Consider the following 16,419-nt stretch of genomic DNA (forward strand, 5'->3'; position numbering starts at 1 on the left):
CACCGGATTTCTAATGTCTGATACCCGCCCATCCCTTACTCTTCTCCATCTTAGAAAATGACATATTCATCCACCCAGTTTCTCAAACCTTGGTTCTTTCCTTCCTTTGTCCAACCTGCTCCACCCATCCAGTTTAAGAGTAAGTTCTCATGATTCTACTTCCCAGATTCACCTAAGGCATCTGCTTCACACTATCTCCTCTACCATCACCCCAGTCCAAGCCACCATTGTCTTTTTTTGTTTTCCTCTTGCCCCCTTCTCCACACCACAACCAGAATTATCTTTCTAGAAGGTAAATCGGATGATGTTACTCTCCTGCATAACCCCCTCACCCCCATCCCACCAATGGCTTCCCAGTGAACTTGGAATAAAGTCCAAACATCTGACTGTGGCTGAAAAGGCTCCACCGGGACCTCATCTCCTATGCTCGCTCTCTCTCACTCATTCTCTCACTCATTCACTCTTACTCACCCTCTCACACATTCATTCTCACCCTCTCACTAATTTACTCTCATCCTCTCACTCACTCTCACTCTCTCACTCATTCACTCTCACTCTCTCACTCATTCACTCTCACTCTCTCACTCATTCACACTCACTCTCACTCATTCACTCTCCCTCTCTTTCACTCGCTCTCTCTCATTCACTATCACTCACTTTCTCACTCACTGTCTTACTCATTCACTCACTCACTCTCACTCATTCACTCTTACTTACTTTCTCATTCATTCTCACCGTCTCACTCTCTCTCACTCATCCACTCTCACTCATTCATTCACTCTCACTCATTCTCTTCCTCATTAATACTCTCACTTATTCACTCTCACTCACTCTCTCACTCACTCTCATTCATTATCACTCACTCTTATTCATTCTCTCACTCACTCACTCTCTTACTCATTCACGCTCACTCAGTCTCTTACTCATTTATTCTCACTCACTCACTCACTGTTCCATCTCTCTAAAAGACCATACCACTTTCTTCTCTGGGGCCTTTGCACTTACTGCTCCTTGTATCAGGACATCTCTTCCTACCCAATTTTAACTCAGCTGGTTCTTCTTGCATTCAGGTTTCAGCTCATTTGTAACCTCCTCAGAAAGGTATCTACAGTAGCAGTCCTGTTCCAGGTACCTTTTATCATTTCACCTTTATAGCACCAATCACCATTTTAAATTATTTGTTTACTTGCTTACCACTTGTTTTCCATGACATGACGTGACCTATTCTATCTTGCTCATTACTGTTTCCTCCAGAGCCAAACAGACAGTCTTGTGCATAGCCTCTTAGCAAATACTGCTTGAACAAGTGAACGTACTTGGGGGATTTTAAGACAGAGTCAATTGGGATTTTCTAGCTGCTTTCTAGAAAGTGTCTAGAGAGTACCTTGTCAAATTGCAACAATCAGAACTCAATTATTTAAAATTATCTGGCACCTAATTGGTCAGTGAAAAGAGAGTCAAAAAAGAAATCACGGGGGCCAGCCCCGTGGCTGAGTGGTTAAGTTGGCGCGCTCCACTTCGGCGGCCCAGGGTTTTGCCAGTTCGGATCCTGGGCACCATGCATCGGGCCACGTTGAGGCGGCATCCCACATGCCACAACTAGAAGGACCCACAACTAAAAGTATACAACTATCTACTGGGGGGATTTGGGGAGAAAAAGCAAAAAAAAAAGATTGGCAAGTTGTTAGCTCAGGTGCCAATCTTTAAAAAAAAAAAAAAAGAAATCACTATCACATAAAATGAACCTATACAATGGAGAGACAGAAAGGTTGTGGGTTCATGGAATAAATAAATCCTTTCACGGACAAGAAACTTTTTTTTTTTTTACCTTATCAGTACCTCAATGTTTTTGTTTTTGTTTTGCAGGGAAGGATTCGCCCTGAGCTAATAATCTTTTGCCAGTCTTTCTCTTTTTTTTCTCCTCAAAGCCCCAGTACATGGTTGTATAACCTAGTTATAATCCCTTCTAGTTCTTCTATGTGGGGCACCACCACATCAAGGCAAGAGACAGACGTGTGGTGGTGTTCTGCGACCAGGAAATGAACCCAGGCCACTGAAGCAGTGAGAGTGCTGAACTTTAACCACAGGGCTGGCTCCCCAATGTTTTTATTGCCATAAATCTTTGGCATTTTATTCTACAATTTTGAGGACAGACTACATATGAAGCATCTATTCACAGTTAGCCAGGTGAACCCTAAGTATAACACAGAAGTGAAAAGAGTGTGCTATTCTTGCCGTTGGTAAATTATTTTTCATCCGAGGGACTTAAACTCCTTCTAAAGGCACCTCAAAACACAAATTGAGAATACTAACTTTTCTTTTAATAGCAATGTAAACTGAGGTGAGGAAGTGAAATAAAGTTCTTTTTAGTAACGTTCATTGATTTGCTTTTCTGAAAATATCAAGTTAAATTAACATGTAAAATTCATTCCAGCTCCCATAATAATCCTTAGATAACACTTTGCGCCCATGAAAAATCACAGTCCTTTCTTTTTGGGATTACGTATTCATTTATTTTAATAAACACTATTTACAACAGTTTTAGAATTACAGAAAATTTGCAATCTGCATTTATTTTTAAAATTTAGTTTAGAGATACCAACTCCACAAACATTAAGCATTTTAATCTCAAAGGACTCAAGATTTCGAGAAGTCATCAGATTACTGCAGACCTCACTCAGTTCCAGTCTGGTCCCGGCCCCAGGAGTGAAGGCCCTGTCCTGGAGTTGTGTTCCTTTAGCCTAAAAGGAGCTATACATGGAGACTAGTGGTCAGTCAGTACTTATAAAAAGTAAAAATGACAGTTTCAAAAGCTGGCATTATGAGTTTCTCTTACTAAGCCCCCACTGTCTACAGGCTGAAGGTAATGGAATCCAAGACTTCTAAAAGAGTGTCCTGAACCACGGCCATAACTTCTAGCCAGCCAGGATAAATTTGGTAGTAATCATGGCTCTAAATAATGGATTTCTGTGTTTCTATTTCCAATGGTAATATAAACTTACAATTTATACATTTCTTCCCTTCTTCCTGGCAGAAGGAATTTACCTTTTCTTGAATTGACCTGAACTATACAAAGCTGACACAAATTACTACTTAAAACAAACTTTCATTAATGCTGGATCATTTCAGAGACCACAAATTATGCAGTATTTTCCCATTTCCTTTGTTTTTTCCATGGTCAGTGATTCTAACGCTTTAGTTTGGTCACAGTTTGACAGGGCACCTAAGTCAGCAGAATGAATGCCTTCGCATCTCCAGCACAGACAAAAGGGCCTCATCCAGTACAAACCCCAACTTGAGTAAGGAGGGGCCGCTTCTGTGGGCTCATAAACTCAGGTCTGCCTCAGCACCTACGCTTATTTACTCCTTATGTCTTCATACAGGTCTAAGCTGTTTTCAACGCCAACCTCCAGCTTTCATGTTCCATTCAAAAGTTAACAAGAAAATCTAACCTTGCTAGTCAGACTTACAAGCTGGGGTTTTCTTAGGAGCATTTTATTTTTATAAGATTACTTTTTAGTCAGTGTACATACACCTATCAACTAGCATCAAAGGGCTCCAAAGAAAGACAGCAGTCTCTTGCCCCATCCCTCCCAATCCCACAGTCCTACTCCCCAGAGTCAGCCACAATCGACTCTTTCAGCTTTATTTTCTGTATTTACTTCAATTTTTGTAAAAAAAAAAAAAAAAAAAGCTTATATTGCTATTTTCTGATTTATCATTTTTAGACTTATCCACACCCATCCACTTACCCTCGCTCCATCCTCCCAAAATAGCTACATCTGAACTCCTAGTTATGTCAATAGTAAGTATTTATATTATTATGACTACGTAAATATGGCTTACACAACCTAATAGGTATACTACGACAATGTTTCTTTTCTTGCTCATTTTTTCCCCTGGAGTTATTAATTGACTAATGTTTTTATTTCTGTTTTTTATTTGCTGTTTCTCTATGACCATCCTTAATTGTTTCCAATAGCTCAATTAGATCTGCCATCTATTAGTAGTTTTTTTCTAAGTGTTCAACTGAATCAAATAATCTATGAGTTTGTTTATTTCTTAAAGATTTTCCTGATGAAATCTTTCCCCTCCTCCTTCAATGTGAGAGACCTCAGGAACATGCATGTCCACGTTAGAAGGGCCCACCCAGCAAGTAGCTAGAAAAGTGAATGAAACAAGACCCATGGTAGGGGTGGGGATATCATCACGAAACTCACTGGGGTGAAAGATAAGATCCTAAAGGTTCTCAGGGCTGGGGTCGGGGGTAGTGGTGGTGGAGAAGGTCACTTCAAAGGAGTGAGTGTCAAAACAAAATGACGTAAGGTTTTTCAACAGCAGTACTGGATTTTGGAAGACAATGGTACAATGGCTTCAGAAGGAAAATCATTTTCGACTAGAATTTTATAGCCAGCCAAAATCTCAGTCAAGTGTGAGCGGAAGAAATCCTTTTTCAGAAATACAAAGACTGAAAACATTTACCTCCCTTTCTTTAATGTGTTTCCACAAAAGAAAGGACTGAAACAAGCAGAGAAAGGCATGGGATCTGAGAAATACGGGCATCAACACAGGAAGAGGATGAAGAAAAACATCAGGATGACAGCTGTGCAGCAGGTCGTCCTTGTGTGGTGGGCCCTTGTAAGCTGCCCACTTCCGGCCTTTGTTCTGTTTTCCTTATTCTCTCATCCCAAGACTCTCACTAATCAGGTATTGTCCCTCTTGAAATGATTTTCTGAACATCCTATATTTTCTCTCCTATTGTTCCATTCTTTTTCTTCTCCTTTCTTTGTGATTTTCTCAACTTCTTCTACCTTTCTAGTTGATCATATTTTACATTTCTGAGGCTTCTTATCCTGTGTTCCTTTTTCATAGCATCTTGCTCTTATTTTTAATGGATGTAATAATATTTTCTCTTAGATCTCCGAGGGCATTAATGAATATTTTAAAGACACCTTCTGTTCCTTGTATTATCAATTTACCATAGGTTCTATTTTTCTCTTTGTTGGTCTTGACATCTCTCCTTTTTAATTTTGGAGGTATAAAGGGAGATTAAAGAAAAATTATAGGGCAATTTCTATAACTAAGCTGAAATTGTGCTACGAAAATGGGAAGTATTCAGAGTGATCCTAATCCAATTCTAAAATACCACATTATGAAAAATGCACAGAAAATTCAAGGTTCATCAAAAAAGCAAATAAGAACAAATATGATTTTTAGAAAAAAGTTTAATTCGATCACTTAAAATGATTAACAATAAGGTAGCTATGCTTAAATCTTTTAAAGTATCCTTGAAAATATGGAGGCGGGTGTGGGAGGAAAGTCCTAAAACAAAGTTGTCAAAAAGAAGAGTAGTAAAACATAAGGCTATGAATTAACAAATAATTTATCAATAAATTAAATAAACAGGTTTACTTTTTAAGCTAAAGTTTTGAGTCAGATCTTACAATCTAGACTATAATAAGTATTTTCTTATCCAAATTATGTTCTCAGTGATATTTTTTTACTATGCTTATTTCCTCTTGAGCCAGTGTATTTATAAAGAAACCTATGGCTGCCTGTGAGGAACATCTTAGAGAAATGACCACTGCTGATCATGAAATGCTACTGAGTGGAAAACTGAATACACTTTCTTTCACTGCCTATCATAATAATAAATAAAATTCCAAACATCTTGATGTTTTCCCCTTAAAGTCTTCTAACCACTTTCTTCGAGGTGTCTTTCTAGGGAGCCTTACCAAAGTCACGATGGCAAAATAAAATACCAGTAGAACAATGACCTCTGTGCTCATATCATGGTGCTGTTTATCTCCAGGCTCTTGAATATCTTACTGGGTGGGATACTATGATGTTTAATGGTGCTCTATCCTTACCCTCCCCCTCCATGTTTACATACATCAAACAGACCTGAGGAAATTTTTCCATTACTTAATATGAAAGATAAGAAAATTTAGCCTACGTATATATCAGATTCTAAGGTACCAAAACCAACTTGAGATACGATCCATATTAAAGGGCAGCTGCCAGATTAGAATAGCAGAGGGTTTATGCAGATATAAAATCACTTGGTAAAATGCTTAGGACAGGAAAGAGAAAATGCTTAGCTTTTGGAATAAAATAATCACGGTATAATGAAAACCAAACTATTTATCAGAAACTGATACATATTTATTTAATGAATCCATGAATATAAATCAGCAAAAAAGAGAGTTATCACTTTTGGATTTGACCTACTTCCTTGTGGCTTATTTTGGTGTTTTATTTTATAGCAACCTAGCTTTTTTAAATGACAGAGTTGTCAAATTTAATGGACAAACTCTATGCCCATGGTAAACTGAAGAGCTAAATGATTATCTAAATAAGACTCCATTAAATAATATTTGAGTCCCAATGGTTTGGATGAAAGTGGACTTAAAAAAAACAACTCATATCATCATTCATCTAATATTAAATAGGCTTTTAGTATTTGCCAAGTACTATGAGGATTCTAAGGACACAGTGGTGAACAAAACAGACATCATTCCTATCATCATGGAATTCACTCTTTGGTGAAGAAAAGAATCAGTAAACAAAAAATCACTCAAATAACAAATAACTCCAGAATTATTCTGAGAAATGTTTTAAAGTGAAGTTGTAAGGCATTGTGGGCACTCATAACAGAAACCATACTTAAAACTGTAAATTCTGGAGGCTTCTTTAAGGACATTACAGGCAAACTGAAACTGAAGAATAAGTATAGCAGAGAAGGAGAGGGAGTAGATGGTGGGAGATGGTAGCCTGGGTCAACAGACTCACACTTGATGTTGATGACATCTCATCAATACTTACAGTATACTCACAGAATGAAATCTAGCCGGTAATAGTATTAGTATCCTTATCTTTGCACAAGATTAGGTATTGCTGAATAGTTCTATGTAATGAGTTTCCACTTTTTGATGATTTGAATTTTATTATAATACCATCTAACTTCCATTACCCCCTCATCCACAGTTACTAATGGTCACCACACACAAAATTTGCTTCATTAAGATTATTACCTTGGGTGACTGATTTTAAGTTTTTCTGAGAAGTATAAGGTCAAAAAGAAGGGATTCCATATTTTTTTTAGTAAATTGGTGACACAATAAATGTACTTTTGGGGCATTATTTGTACGACTCATAATGAAAATTTTTTCAAACTCACAACATGAATATAACTTTCATGTCCTGGCCTTACAGTTTAATCTTTCTATGAGTTGCATTTTCTTAAATCCAATTTAAAAACTGGTTCAGGACTTCATTACTTACAGTTCAAGTGTGAAAATCGTGGACTGGACAGGAAGTGACTGCGATCCTGCCAAGAGGATGAGTGACCTAACCCATGAGCATGGGAACTTTCCGCAAAGGTTCTGTCATCCTAAAATGGAAAGCACAGAATTTCAGTTCCATGATTATGAAATGTAAGGATTGGGATTTATTAGAATGTACTGAAAATTAAAGTGAACCTCAATATACAAGCTATGTTATACCACAATTTAATATAAGACTTGAACAAAATAAAATATGTACTCTTAAAGAAAATATGAAAAAAAAAAAGAGAGAAGGACATCACCCATAGCTACAACGGCATGACATATTTCTTTCCAGTCTTTTTTTCCTGTGGATAGAATCTGTAAACGTTATTATAAAACTTTGTGTTCTTCATCTGCTTACATTAATACTATAAATATTTTTGAAGTCATTATATTATCCTACCCTTTAGCTTATGTGCTACTCATATACTATCTGGTGGATATCCTACGCTTTACTCAGTTATTAATTTAGTGGGCATTTAGGGCGTTTCCAATGTTTTACTCCTATAAATAACACTGTGAGAAATATCCTTAAATATATGACCTATTCCATATTTAGCACTATTCCTTATGACAAATTCTTAGTTGGAAATACTGGGTCAATAAAAATAATTTGACGTTTTAAAATACATTTAGCTAGACTGCTTTCCATAATGATTACACTAATCCTCTTACTCATTCAATAAATATTTAATACATAAACAAAAATGAATACAGAAATGTTCCCTCTCCTCATACAATGTATGAATGTGTCCTTTTCCCCAAATCTTAGCTGGAAATGGGAATTATAACTTCAAATAATTTTACTAACTAAATAGACTAAAAAATATACGCTTTAATAATTTTTCTTTGATAAACAGTAAAATTGCAATTTTTCTCTTGAATGTTTTCCAGTTATTTATTATACTTCGTTTTTTCTTTCTTTCACTCATTCATTCAACAGTTATTTATTGGGCACCTACTATGTGCTGGTCAAAGAGCAAACAAAACATTGGGGTATATAGTCATGAAAGCTTCAGGCTTGCAGGAGAGAAAGGCATTAAACAAACTACACAAAACACAATCTAATTTAAAACTATGATAAGAGCTATAAGAAGAATAGGCAATAAATAGGAAGACCTACATTTAGATTTGAGGTCCAGGGAAGGCCCCTCTGGGAGGTGATGTTTAAGGCAATATTTGAATGCTGAGTATGAATCAATGAGTCAGCCAGGCGAAAACTTAAGGGTGGAGGATGGGAAGGTGGGAGAGAAGGGGCAGCAGGAGAGGGTGGTCAGGGAATGATGTTCCAGACTGGAGTGGAGGTGCTGAGGTGAGAAAGAGTTGGTGTGTTTGAAGAACTGAAGGAAGACCCCATGGCTTAGGCACACCCAGTACGGGGGGAGTGGTTACAGTGAAATCCAGAAGTGGGATTTAGATTTGAGATTTTGTTTTTCTTAAGTACAATCAGAAAGCAGTCAAGGCTTTTAAGGAGAGGAATGACATGCTTTGATTTATATTTTTCAAAGATTGCTCTGGCCTCTGTGAGGAAAATAGATTCCAGCGGCTCAAATGCTGAAGTGAGAAAATCAATTAAAAGACTGTAATTGAGGATAACTGGGGGGGTCAAGGGAGAGGAAGGGATCAAGAATGGTGCCCAAGATTCTAGACAAACAACTTCAGGTTAGGTGGCCCCCACATACAGTAAAGCCTTATGTAACACGACTGTCTGATGAATTAGTTGTCCTTCTCTGTACTAAGTACCAAGTTTATATTTTATTTCTTTGTCACATAAGTATGTATGTAAATGCAAAAGAAAGGCCAAAAAGAACACATTTATATATTTTTGTAAAAGGCCCACTATTCTGAGCTAAAAGCATGGACATAACCCTCAGACGGTTCATGATCATTAGTCCTCATGTACCAAAAGATGAAGTCCCTGAGGTTTTTAACCAAATGATTTATAGTTTTCACTAATTACAGGGATTTCATAAGAAACTAGAAGTCATTCACTATAGGATCTCTGGAAAGGAAAGGACATTGTGTCCCAAGTGTATTCCAACAGCTATTTTAGAATGAGCTGATACAGGGCAACCAGAGGCAGGGGAATGGACTTGGCTATTATAGTTCAGATGTGCAACACTAAAGGCCTGGGGAGAGTTGGAAGATGCACAAATGGAGAATTATGTTCACAACCAATGTTAGAACATTTGATCATGGTTTCTATATGAAGCATGAAAGAGAAAAGCATAATAAATGGTTTCCGACTAAAAGATGCTTTGATGCTTATGGGCCAATAAGCGGAAGAAAAAAATAATTTTTTGCCCATGACACCTAGACTGAGAAAGACAATGAGAGGACCTATGTAGGTAGGTCTGGGAGTCTTGCTGCATGAAACAGATGGTGCAATGACAGCCTCAATGTGTGCCGACCAAAGGAAGGATGAAGTACACAAAGATATACAAATCCTCTTCTTTCCAAAAGCATGTTTTTAAATTTGTAAAACAAAATCAACTGGCATCAAAGCATAGATTATATCTTTTCTATTTACAGAAAGAGAACAATTTATATTTTTAATTATAAAACCAACTTGTCGGCATGTAACAGTTAAAATGTGGTATAATTTGGAAAATACAGAAAATATTAAGAAGAAAAAAATTAATCCAACAAAATAAAAAAAAAACCTATTAGCCTAATTTAAGGATCTACGTTTTCTAGTTCTTATTGATAAATATCTGTTTATACTGAGATCACCCTTTGTTGATAATTTCATTTCCTACTTTTTTCATGTAACATTATATATATGATAATTTTCTCTATCATCATCATTATCATCATTATAGTTATACCATAGTTTATTTTTCTGATCTCCTATTGTTGGAAATTTAAGGTTGATTTCAGTTTTTTTCTATTATAAATAATTTGATAAACATCTTGGTGCATAAAGCTTTGTCCCTATTTTTAATTTATCAACAACGTAGATTCTGAGAAGTAGAATTACTGGGTGACACATTTTAAGGCTCTTTATTTATAACCATTTCATCTAAGTTGTCAAATTTATTGGCAGAGTTGTTCATATTTCCTAATTACCATTTAATGTCTATAGGAGTTCTAGTCATATCCTTCTTTCAGTCTGAATATTGGCAATTTTTATCTTCTCCCTTATTTTCCTAATCAATCTGGGTAGAGGTTTTTAAATTTTATTGATCTTTTCAGAAAACCCAGTTTTGGTTTCCTTTTTTTCCCTATTTTTCTGCTTTCTATTTCACTGATCACTGCTCTTCATCCTTCCTTTTACTTAATTTAGGTTTAATTTGCTCTTTGTTTTCCAGGTACAAACTTGGATTATCGATCTGAGATTTTTCTTTTTTTGTCACATACACATGTAATGTCATAAATTTCCTTCCAAGCATTGCCTTAGCTGCCTCCCACAAATTTTGATAAATTGTGGTTTTATTCTCATATAGTTAAAATACTTTCGAATTATCCTTTATATTTCTACCTTGACTCACCCATAGGTACTTAGAAGTATGCTGTTTAATTTCTAAATATTTGGGAATTTTCTAGATATCTTTCTGTTATTGATTTCTAGTTTCATTCTACTATGGTTGCATAATTTCAATCATCTTAAATATATTGAGATTTGTTTTATTACCCAGAATGTAGTCTATTTTGGAGAATGTTCAATGTGCACTTGAAAATATGTGCAATCAGGTGTTGTGGGGTGGAGTGGTTGTGGTCTCTAAGTGTCAGTTAGGTCTAGCTGGCTGACAGAGTTGTTCAAGGATTCTATATCTTACTGATTTTCTGCCTACTGTTTTATCAATTACTGACAGAGGAATGTTGAAATCTCCAACTATAATTATGGATTTGTCTGTTTTTTTTCTTACAGTTGTATTAGTTTTTGCTTCATATATTTTGACACTCTATTAATAGGTACATAAAATTTAGGATTCTTATCCCTTCCTTTTAAAATTGATGACTTGTTCAATCAGTCACATTTCTTCTTTTCATATAGAGAAAATGAGGAGGTTTAATTCTAATATATCTTTAAGTTCCAACATTTTGTGTCTTCAAAAGATTGTCAGGACCTCCAACATTATTACCTTGAAGTTTAATAAAATGAACCCTAAAAGAACACTCTAAAAGAAAAATATTTCACAATCCCTTTGAACAATCAACATACCAGAACACGAAAAAAGTACCTTTAGGTCCTCCATTATATAGTGATATAAATATAAAATTTATAAGTAAATTTATAAATATAATTTTATAAATATATAAATTAAAATTTGTGGAATTTCTATATAAGCAAATTTTACAAGGTGACCATAAGATGAATGTTTCTTTCTAATTCCTATTTTTTAACCGAATGCTTAAATATTAAAAGGAAAGTATTGGTTAAGAAGGAAGATTCTTTGCAATTTTAGTAATCCTAGCTTTTGCTTTTTACCAATTCTTATATCCTTAGCACAAGGACCTATTTTTATTGCTGTCTTCAGTCTCAACAAGCCAGTTAGCCAGAATTCCTTGCAAAAATTCCACTGGGTGAAGGGACTTGCATTTTCTAATATTTTCCCTGGGTTTCTTCCACTTCTTTTTCATAACCCACATTGTAACTGGTTTCTTAAAAGCTGTTCCAACCTGACTAAATCTCTTTGCTAAACTGATCTCTAATGATTAATATTTAATGACGCCCACCAAGTATTTTTCTCTCAGGAATATTCTAAGTTCAAAGTTTATAAGACAAATGATACATTTAATTTTTTTTTAAATTTTAATTTATCCAACCCTTCCCCTGGAGAGAAGGAAAAAATACTTATGCGTTTCTGAATCTGTAGCAGAAATGTTTTCCTGAATTTGTCTCTTGCTTAACAATGCACCATCCCTCCATCTCTTCCCTACTCTTAATTCCCAATTCTCCATCAGTGCTGGAAAAAGCTTAACCTCTTCCTCAGTGAACTTAATTCCTATTTGAAAGTTCAATCTGAACAGTTTACTTAATGTCTGCCCTCCATATCTCAATCTGCATGGCTGCTGTAGCTTTTAGCCTCCATGAGGGTGAGGCTTTGATTGTCTCTATCTTTCCAACTACCTATCCCAATATTCTACAATCTAGCACAGTGCCATTTGCATTAGGAACTCAATAGAGGTAATATGTAATCATTTCTTGACCAAAAGGCAGAAATGAAAGTTTGCTGTGGTGGAACTTGGGAAATAGGACACTGTCACTCTTGAATTTCTCAGTTTCTTCATATAAAAAAATGAAGACACTGGATCAGATCATCTCTAAGTTCTCTTGGCACTAATATTTTGCGATTCTAATCTATCTGATTGGAACCACTAAACAACCAGTATTTCTAACTATGCAAACTATCTTTACCACAGGAGGTCCAAATTTACACGACACTATAAACCCAAAGCCAAACTCATCTACAGATGAACAAACTCAGAAAAATACTGTGCTAGTCAGGCAATTTGATAAATGTATTTTTATCCAACTGATATTTTATTGTATAAAATTTAATATTCCTAGAAACTCACCAATGAAAAGGATTGTACTCATTTTTTTTAACCTATTTCAGACTTGGCTCTACATGACTTTAATCCATTTTCAGAAACCAAATATATTCACAGTAAATAAAAATTTGCCATACAAAAGGACACTCAAAAGGATGTGCCACGACTTAAGAAACAAAGCAGAGATGCAAAGATATTTTAAGGGTGGTGCCTCATTGGAATCTATGCTTATTCTCTGAAAGTGACTATTTTAAAGGTAACAATAATTGTTTGGATGAATATGCTATGACATGTTTATTAAAAACTATTAGGACATTCAATTGGCATTCCTTATGTACCTAGTACTTAGTATCTAGAATTTTGAATTTGAGATTATGAAAAATGTTATCTTTATAGGTGAATTTCTTCACAATCTTTCCTAATGCTCTTGTTGTGTAAATTATTGGGAAGGGTGAAAGCCCGTGGCTTGTTAAGGGAACTGGGTTTGGTAGGGTGGGGCTTAAGCAGGTTAAAAAACTAATGTGCTTATCTAAGTACCCATGTTGATTTGTAAACAAGCACTTTTGATCCACTGCTATTTTCAGATTTTATATAACAAGAAAAATGCCAACTCATTTGGCAACCTTTTGTTTAACTTCTAAAGAGAAAGATGAAATCAACTAGTTAAATATTATGGCTGGCAAGTTAGTCTTGATCACTTCAAAAGAATAAAAATCTCTTCAGATTTCAGCATGATTTGATTGCCTACAAGCTTTCAGATGTATCATCTAGGCATTACTGGAAAAATAGCAATTAAATTTTTGTTAGAATTCCAGAAAGGTTGAAAACTAGGAAAAAAAAGTTTAATCACCAATTTAACATATATTGTACATTCACGGTGTATTCTGGAGTCAAAGATGAGGCAGACAATGTTTGCCCTCAAAAGTCACACAATCCAGTAGAACAGTAAGTCCCAAATTTCAGTATTCACCTATAGTTATACCATTTTCTTTTACGTTAACTTAAAGATTAGTCTTGCACCCTAAATCTCTATATAGAAGAGGTTTAAAGGATGGCAAACTGGTTGGGGTTGGGAAAAGTATGGAGCTATATTTGCATAGCAGTTTACATATGATTTCTTATCAAAGCATGGAGAGAGATGGTTATAAATGCGATAACTGGGGTATTATGCGGTTAAAGCTCCCTCAAATTCCCCCATGGTTGCCACTACTGTTCCCAAGCAATACTTGTAAAAATACCTGAATAATACATTAGTGATAGTTTTTAATAGTCATTAAATAAAAATCACCTACAATCTTGAATTACACCAGGAGTTACGCATAGCATGTTTTAGAAGCTACTATCGTAGAAAATTTAAGAGATGTACAGAAATAGCTGACCTAAGAGAGAAAGTGCTAGCAGCCATTAATTGCTATGAGCAAAGTAGAAACAAACCATGGCAAGATTCAAGGAGGGAGAAACAGCTTCTAGGAGCAAAGCACGTACTTATATCATACACATGCTTACATTGAACAAATATGACAAAGGGATTGGCAAACTCTGCCTTTGTAAGCTGTGCTGAAAGCCGTTATCAACACTTCCTCAGCTACCTCATCTTATCCTGTAAAACATCTGCTTCTTTAAAAAGAATTTGCATGCTAACTCTTCAACTAGAAGTTGAAAATCATGATTTTCCTCTCAGGAGCAGGAAGGATGGGAACAAAACATGCCTTCTATGATTTTATTAAAAAATCTACTGCTAATTAAGACCATATATTTAGTATGGGCAGAGAGCAAAAGGGGCAGGTAGCAAATGGGGATTTCTTGGACAAAACCATGCTCCTCTGTGAATTCAGATCAGCAATGCTGTGTTATTGGCTAACTTTTGAACATTCTGTTCTATTTGAAACAGCTGGGACAGCAAGGAAGCCTGTATGTCCTACAGAAACCCAATTAGGCCTGAAGAAAGAGAGGCCGTGAAATGCTTCTGTTGTCTACACAGCGATGGAGGAAATGTCGTGTCAGATTCAGCTTTGAATTGAATTCTAAATATAAACTTTTGGATCAGGCTTTGTCCAGTTAACTTGGTCAGCTTAGTACAATGTTATATTATGCTCTCAGCAATTGGGACGTTGGTCCTGCTGAAAAATCTCGATAGGTTTCTAGAAATCTGATCATTTTTGTCCTGGTGATGGCCATGGGAGTAAACAGCAGGTGATGACTTTAGCTTGGATTGAAAGAGAACCTGACTTGTACACTTCCTGCTAATGCTGCCCTCCAGCAGCAGTGTGGTCATGCTGGATGTCTCACTGCCTTCCTACATCAGCAACAACACGAGAGAAGCCAGTTGCCAACATGGCTCTGCTATTCCAACAGTTATTTGTCTGTCAACAGTAATACAGTCAGGGCTCCACAACTGTAATGCTAATAGTGATCCTCTTCCAAGCAGATGCAGATAAAACACTTCCCTGTACCTTGTCATCACAGACATCTCTTCAAAAGACTTTGGAGCCTCAGAAATCCCAGTGCAGTTTATGGAGGGCTCTGGTACAGCCTTTAACCCTTTCTACTTTGCCCTACAGTTGTTTGTGCGAAGGCTTTGAATTCTTAAGGCTGGTAATGATTTTTCTTACTATGCCATTCTCTCTAGCCCCTAGAAGAGTGCTTGTATACAGCGGAAACTCAATAAAGGTTTGTTGAATGTTATATTTAAAAACAACAACAAACATGAATGTCCCATAATCAGAATGGAAGTTCCAAAAAGGCAGGGCTCTTCTATTTTGTTCACTGATGTGAGTCCCACGTGTCTAGTAAGTTCCTGGTGCACAGCTGATAACCAATGAATATTTGCTGAATGAATAGATAACTATTATGACTTTCCACAGAGCTTGGGCAGTATTTATTTGATTGGTAAATAAAGAAGAGGCAATATTTTCCATATGTGCAAAGGAAGAAAGACTAGATTGGTAATTTCTCCTTTCTCTACACCAGGCATTGGCAAACATCTAAAGAGGGCCAAACAATAAGTATATGAAGCTTTCTGAGCCACACAATTTATGTTGCTGCTACTCAACTCTGCTGCTGAGTGTGAAAGCAGCCATAGACAACATGTGAGTAAATGAGTGTAGCTGTATTCTAATAAAACTTTATTTACAAAAGCAGTTGGCCGGCAACATTTGGCCCATGGGTGGTAGTTTGCCAGCTCCTGCTCTGAAACAACTGTGCAAGAATTATCTATTAGTATTAAGACAAATAGATAATTATTCCCTCCTTGAAGACCATGACTTTTGTATCTTTATACCTCCCACATCCCTCCCTCTAAAAGGTAGTACAGTGCTTTGCAATATGGTAGCTGTTTGTTGAATTAAGCTGAATCTTATAGTAATTGATTTTCTGGAACCACAGTTTTCAGGGGACCCAATGAATTCAAGTCCCTGCAGTGTGTCTTTTCTTTGAACTCTATCCTAGCAAAATCTGTGGGAAGTTAATAGCACTGAAATAATGTCTTATTTCATTTCAATATGGGACACCTTCCCTCTTGATAGAAAGAGTCCCAATGCCTCTTATTGGAAACATTTTCTTCAGGGTGTCAATGATTAACCAGAGGTGGCTC

At 36.1% G+C, this 16,419-nt stretch overlaps 1 protein-coding gene and 2 long non-coding RNA genes across 7 annotated transcripts in view; 2 read left to right on the top strand and 1 right to left on the bottom strand.

Moving 5' to 3' along the window:
• LOC123287192 (uncharacterized) overlaps window positions 1-16,419 on the top strand; it is a 73,725-nt gene that overhangs the window by 25,515 nt on the left and 31,791 nt on the right. The gene's annotated exons all lie outside the window — the stretch shown is intronic.
• The window catches only part of CEP128 (centrosomal protein 128), a 382,281-nt gene that overhangs the window by 4,793 nt on the left and 361,069 nt on the right, over window positions 1-16,419 (bottom strand). For all 4 annotated transcript variants that reach the window (XM_014846721.3, XM_070514145.1, XM_070514144.1 and 1 more), the window contains one exon: window positions 7,285-7,393. In XM_014846721.3, coding sequence (XP_014702207.3) covers window positions 7,285-7,393 — 109 coding nt within the window. The remainder of the gene's footprint in view (window positions 1-7,284; window positions 7,394-16,419) is intronic.
• LOC139045718 (uncharacterized) lies at window positions 412-4,707 on the top strand. The gene is made up of 3 exons (XR_011504718.1): window positions 412-1,128; window positions 3,729-3,805; window positions 4,513-4,707. It is a non-coding gene; the product is annotated as an uncharacterized lncRNA (long non-coding RNA).

Source organism: Equus asinus, chromosome 7 (genome assembly GCF_041296235.1).
Source record: "Equus asinus isolate D_3611 breed Donkey chromosome 7, EquAss-T2T_v2, whole genome shotgun sequence".
In the NCBI taxonomy this organism is placed as follows: Eukaryota; Metazoa; Chordata; class Mammalia; order Perissodactyla; family Equidae; genus Equus; species Equus asinus.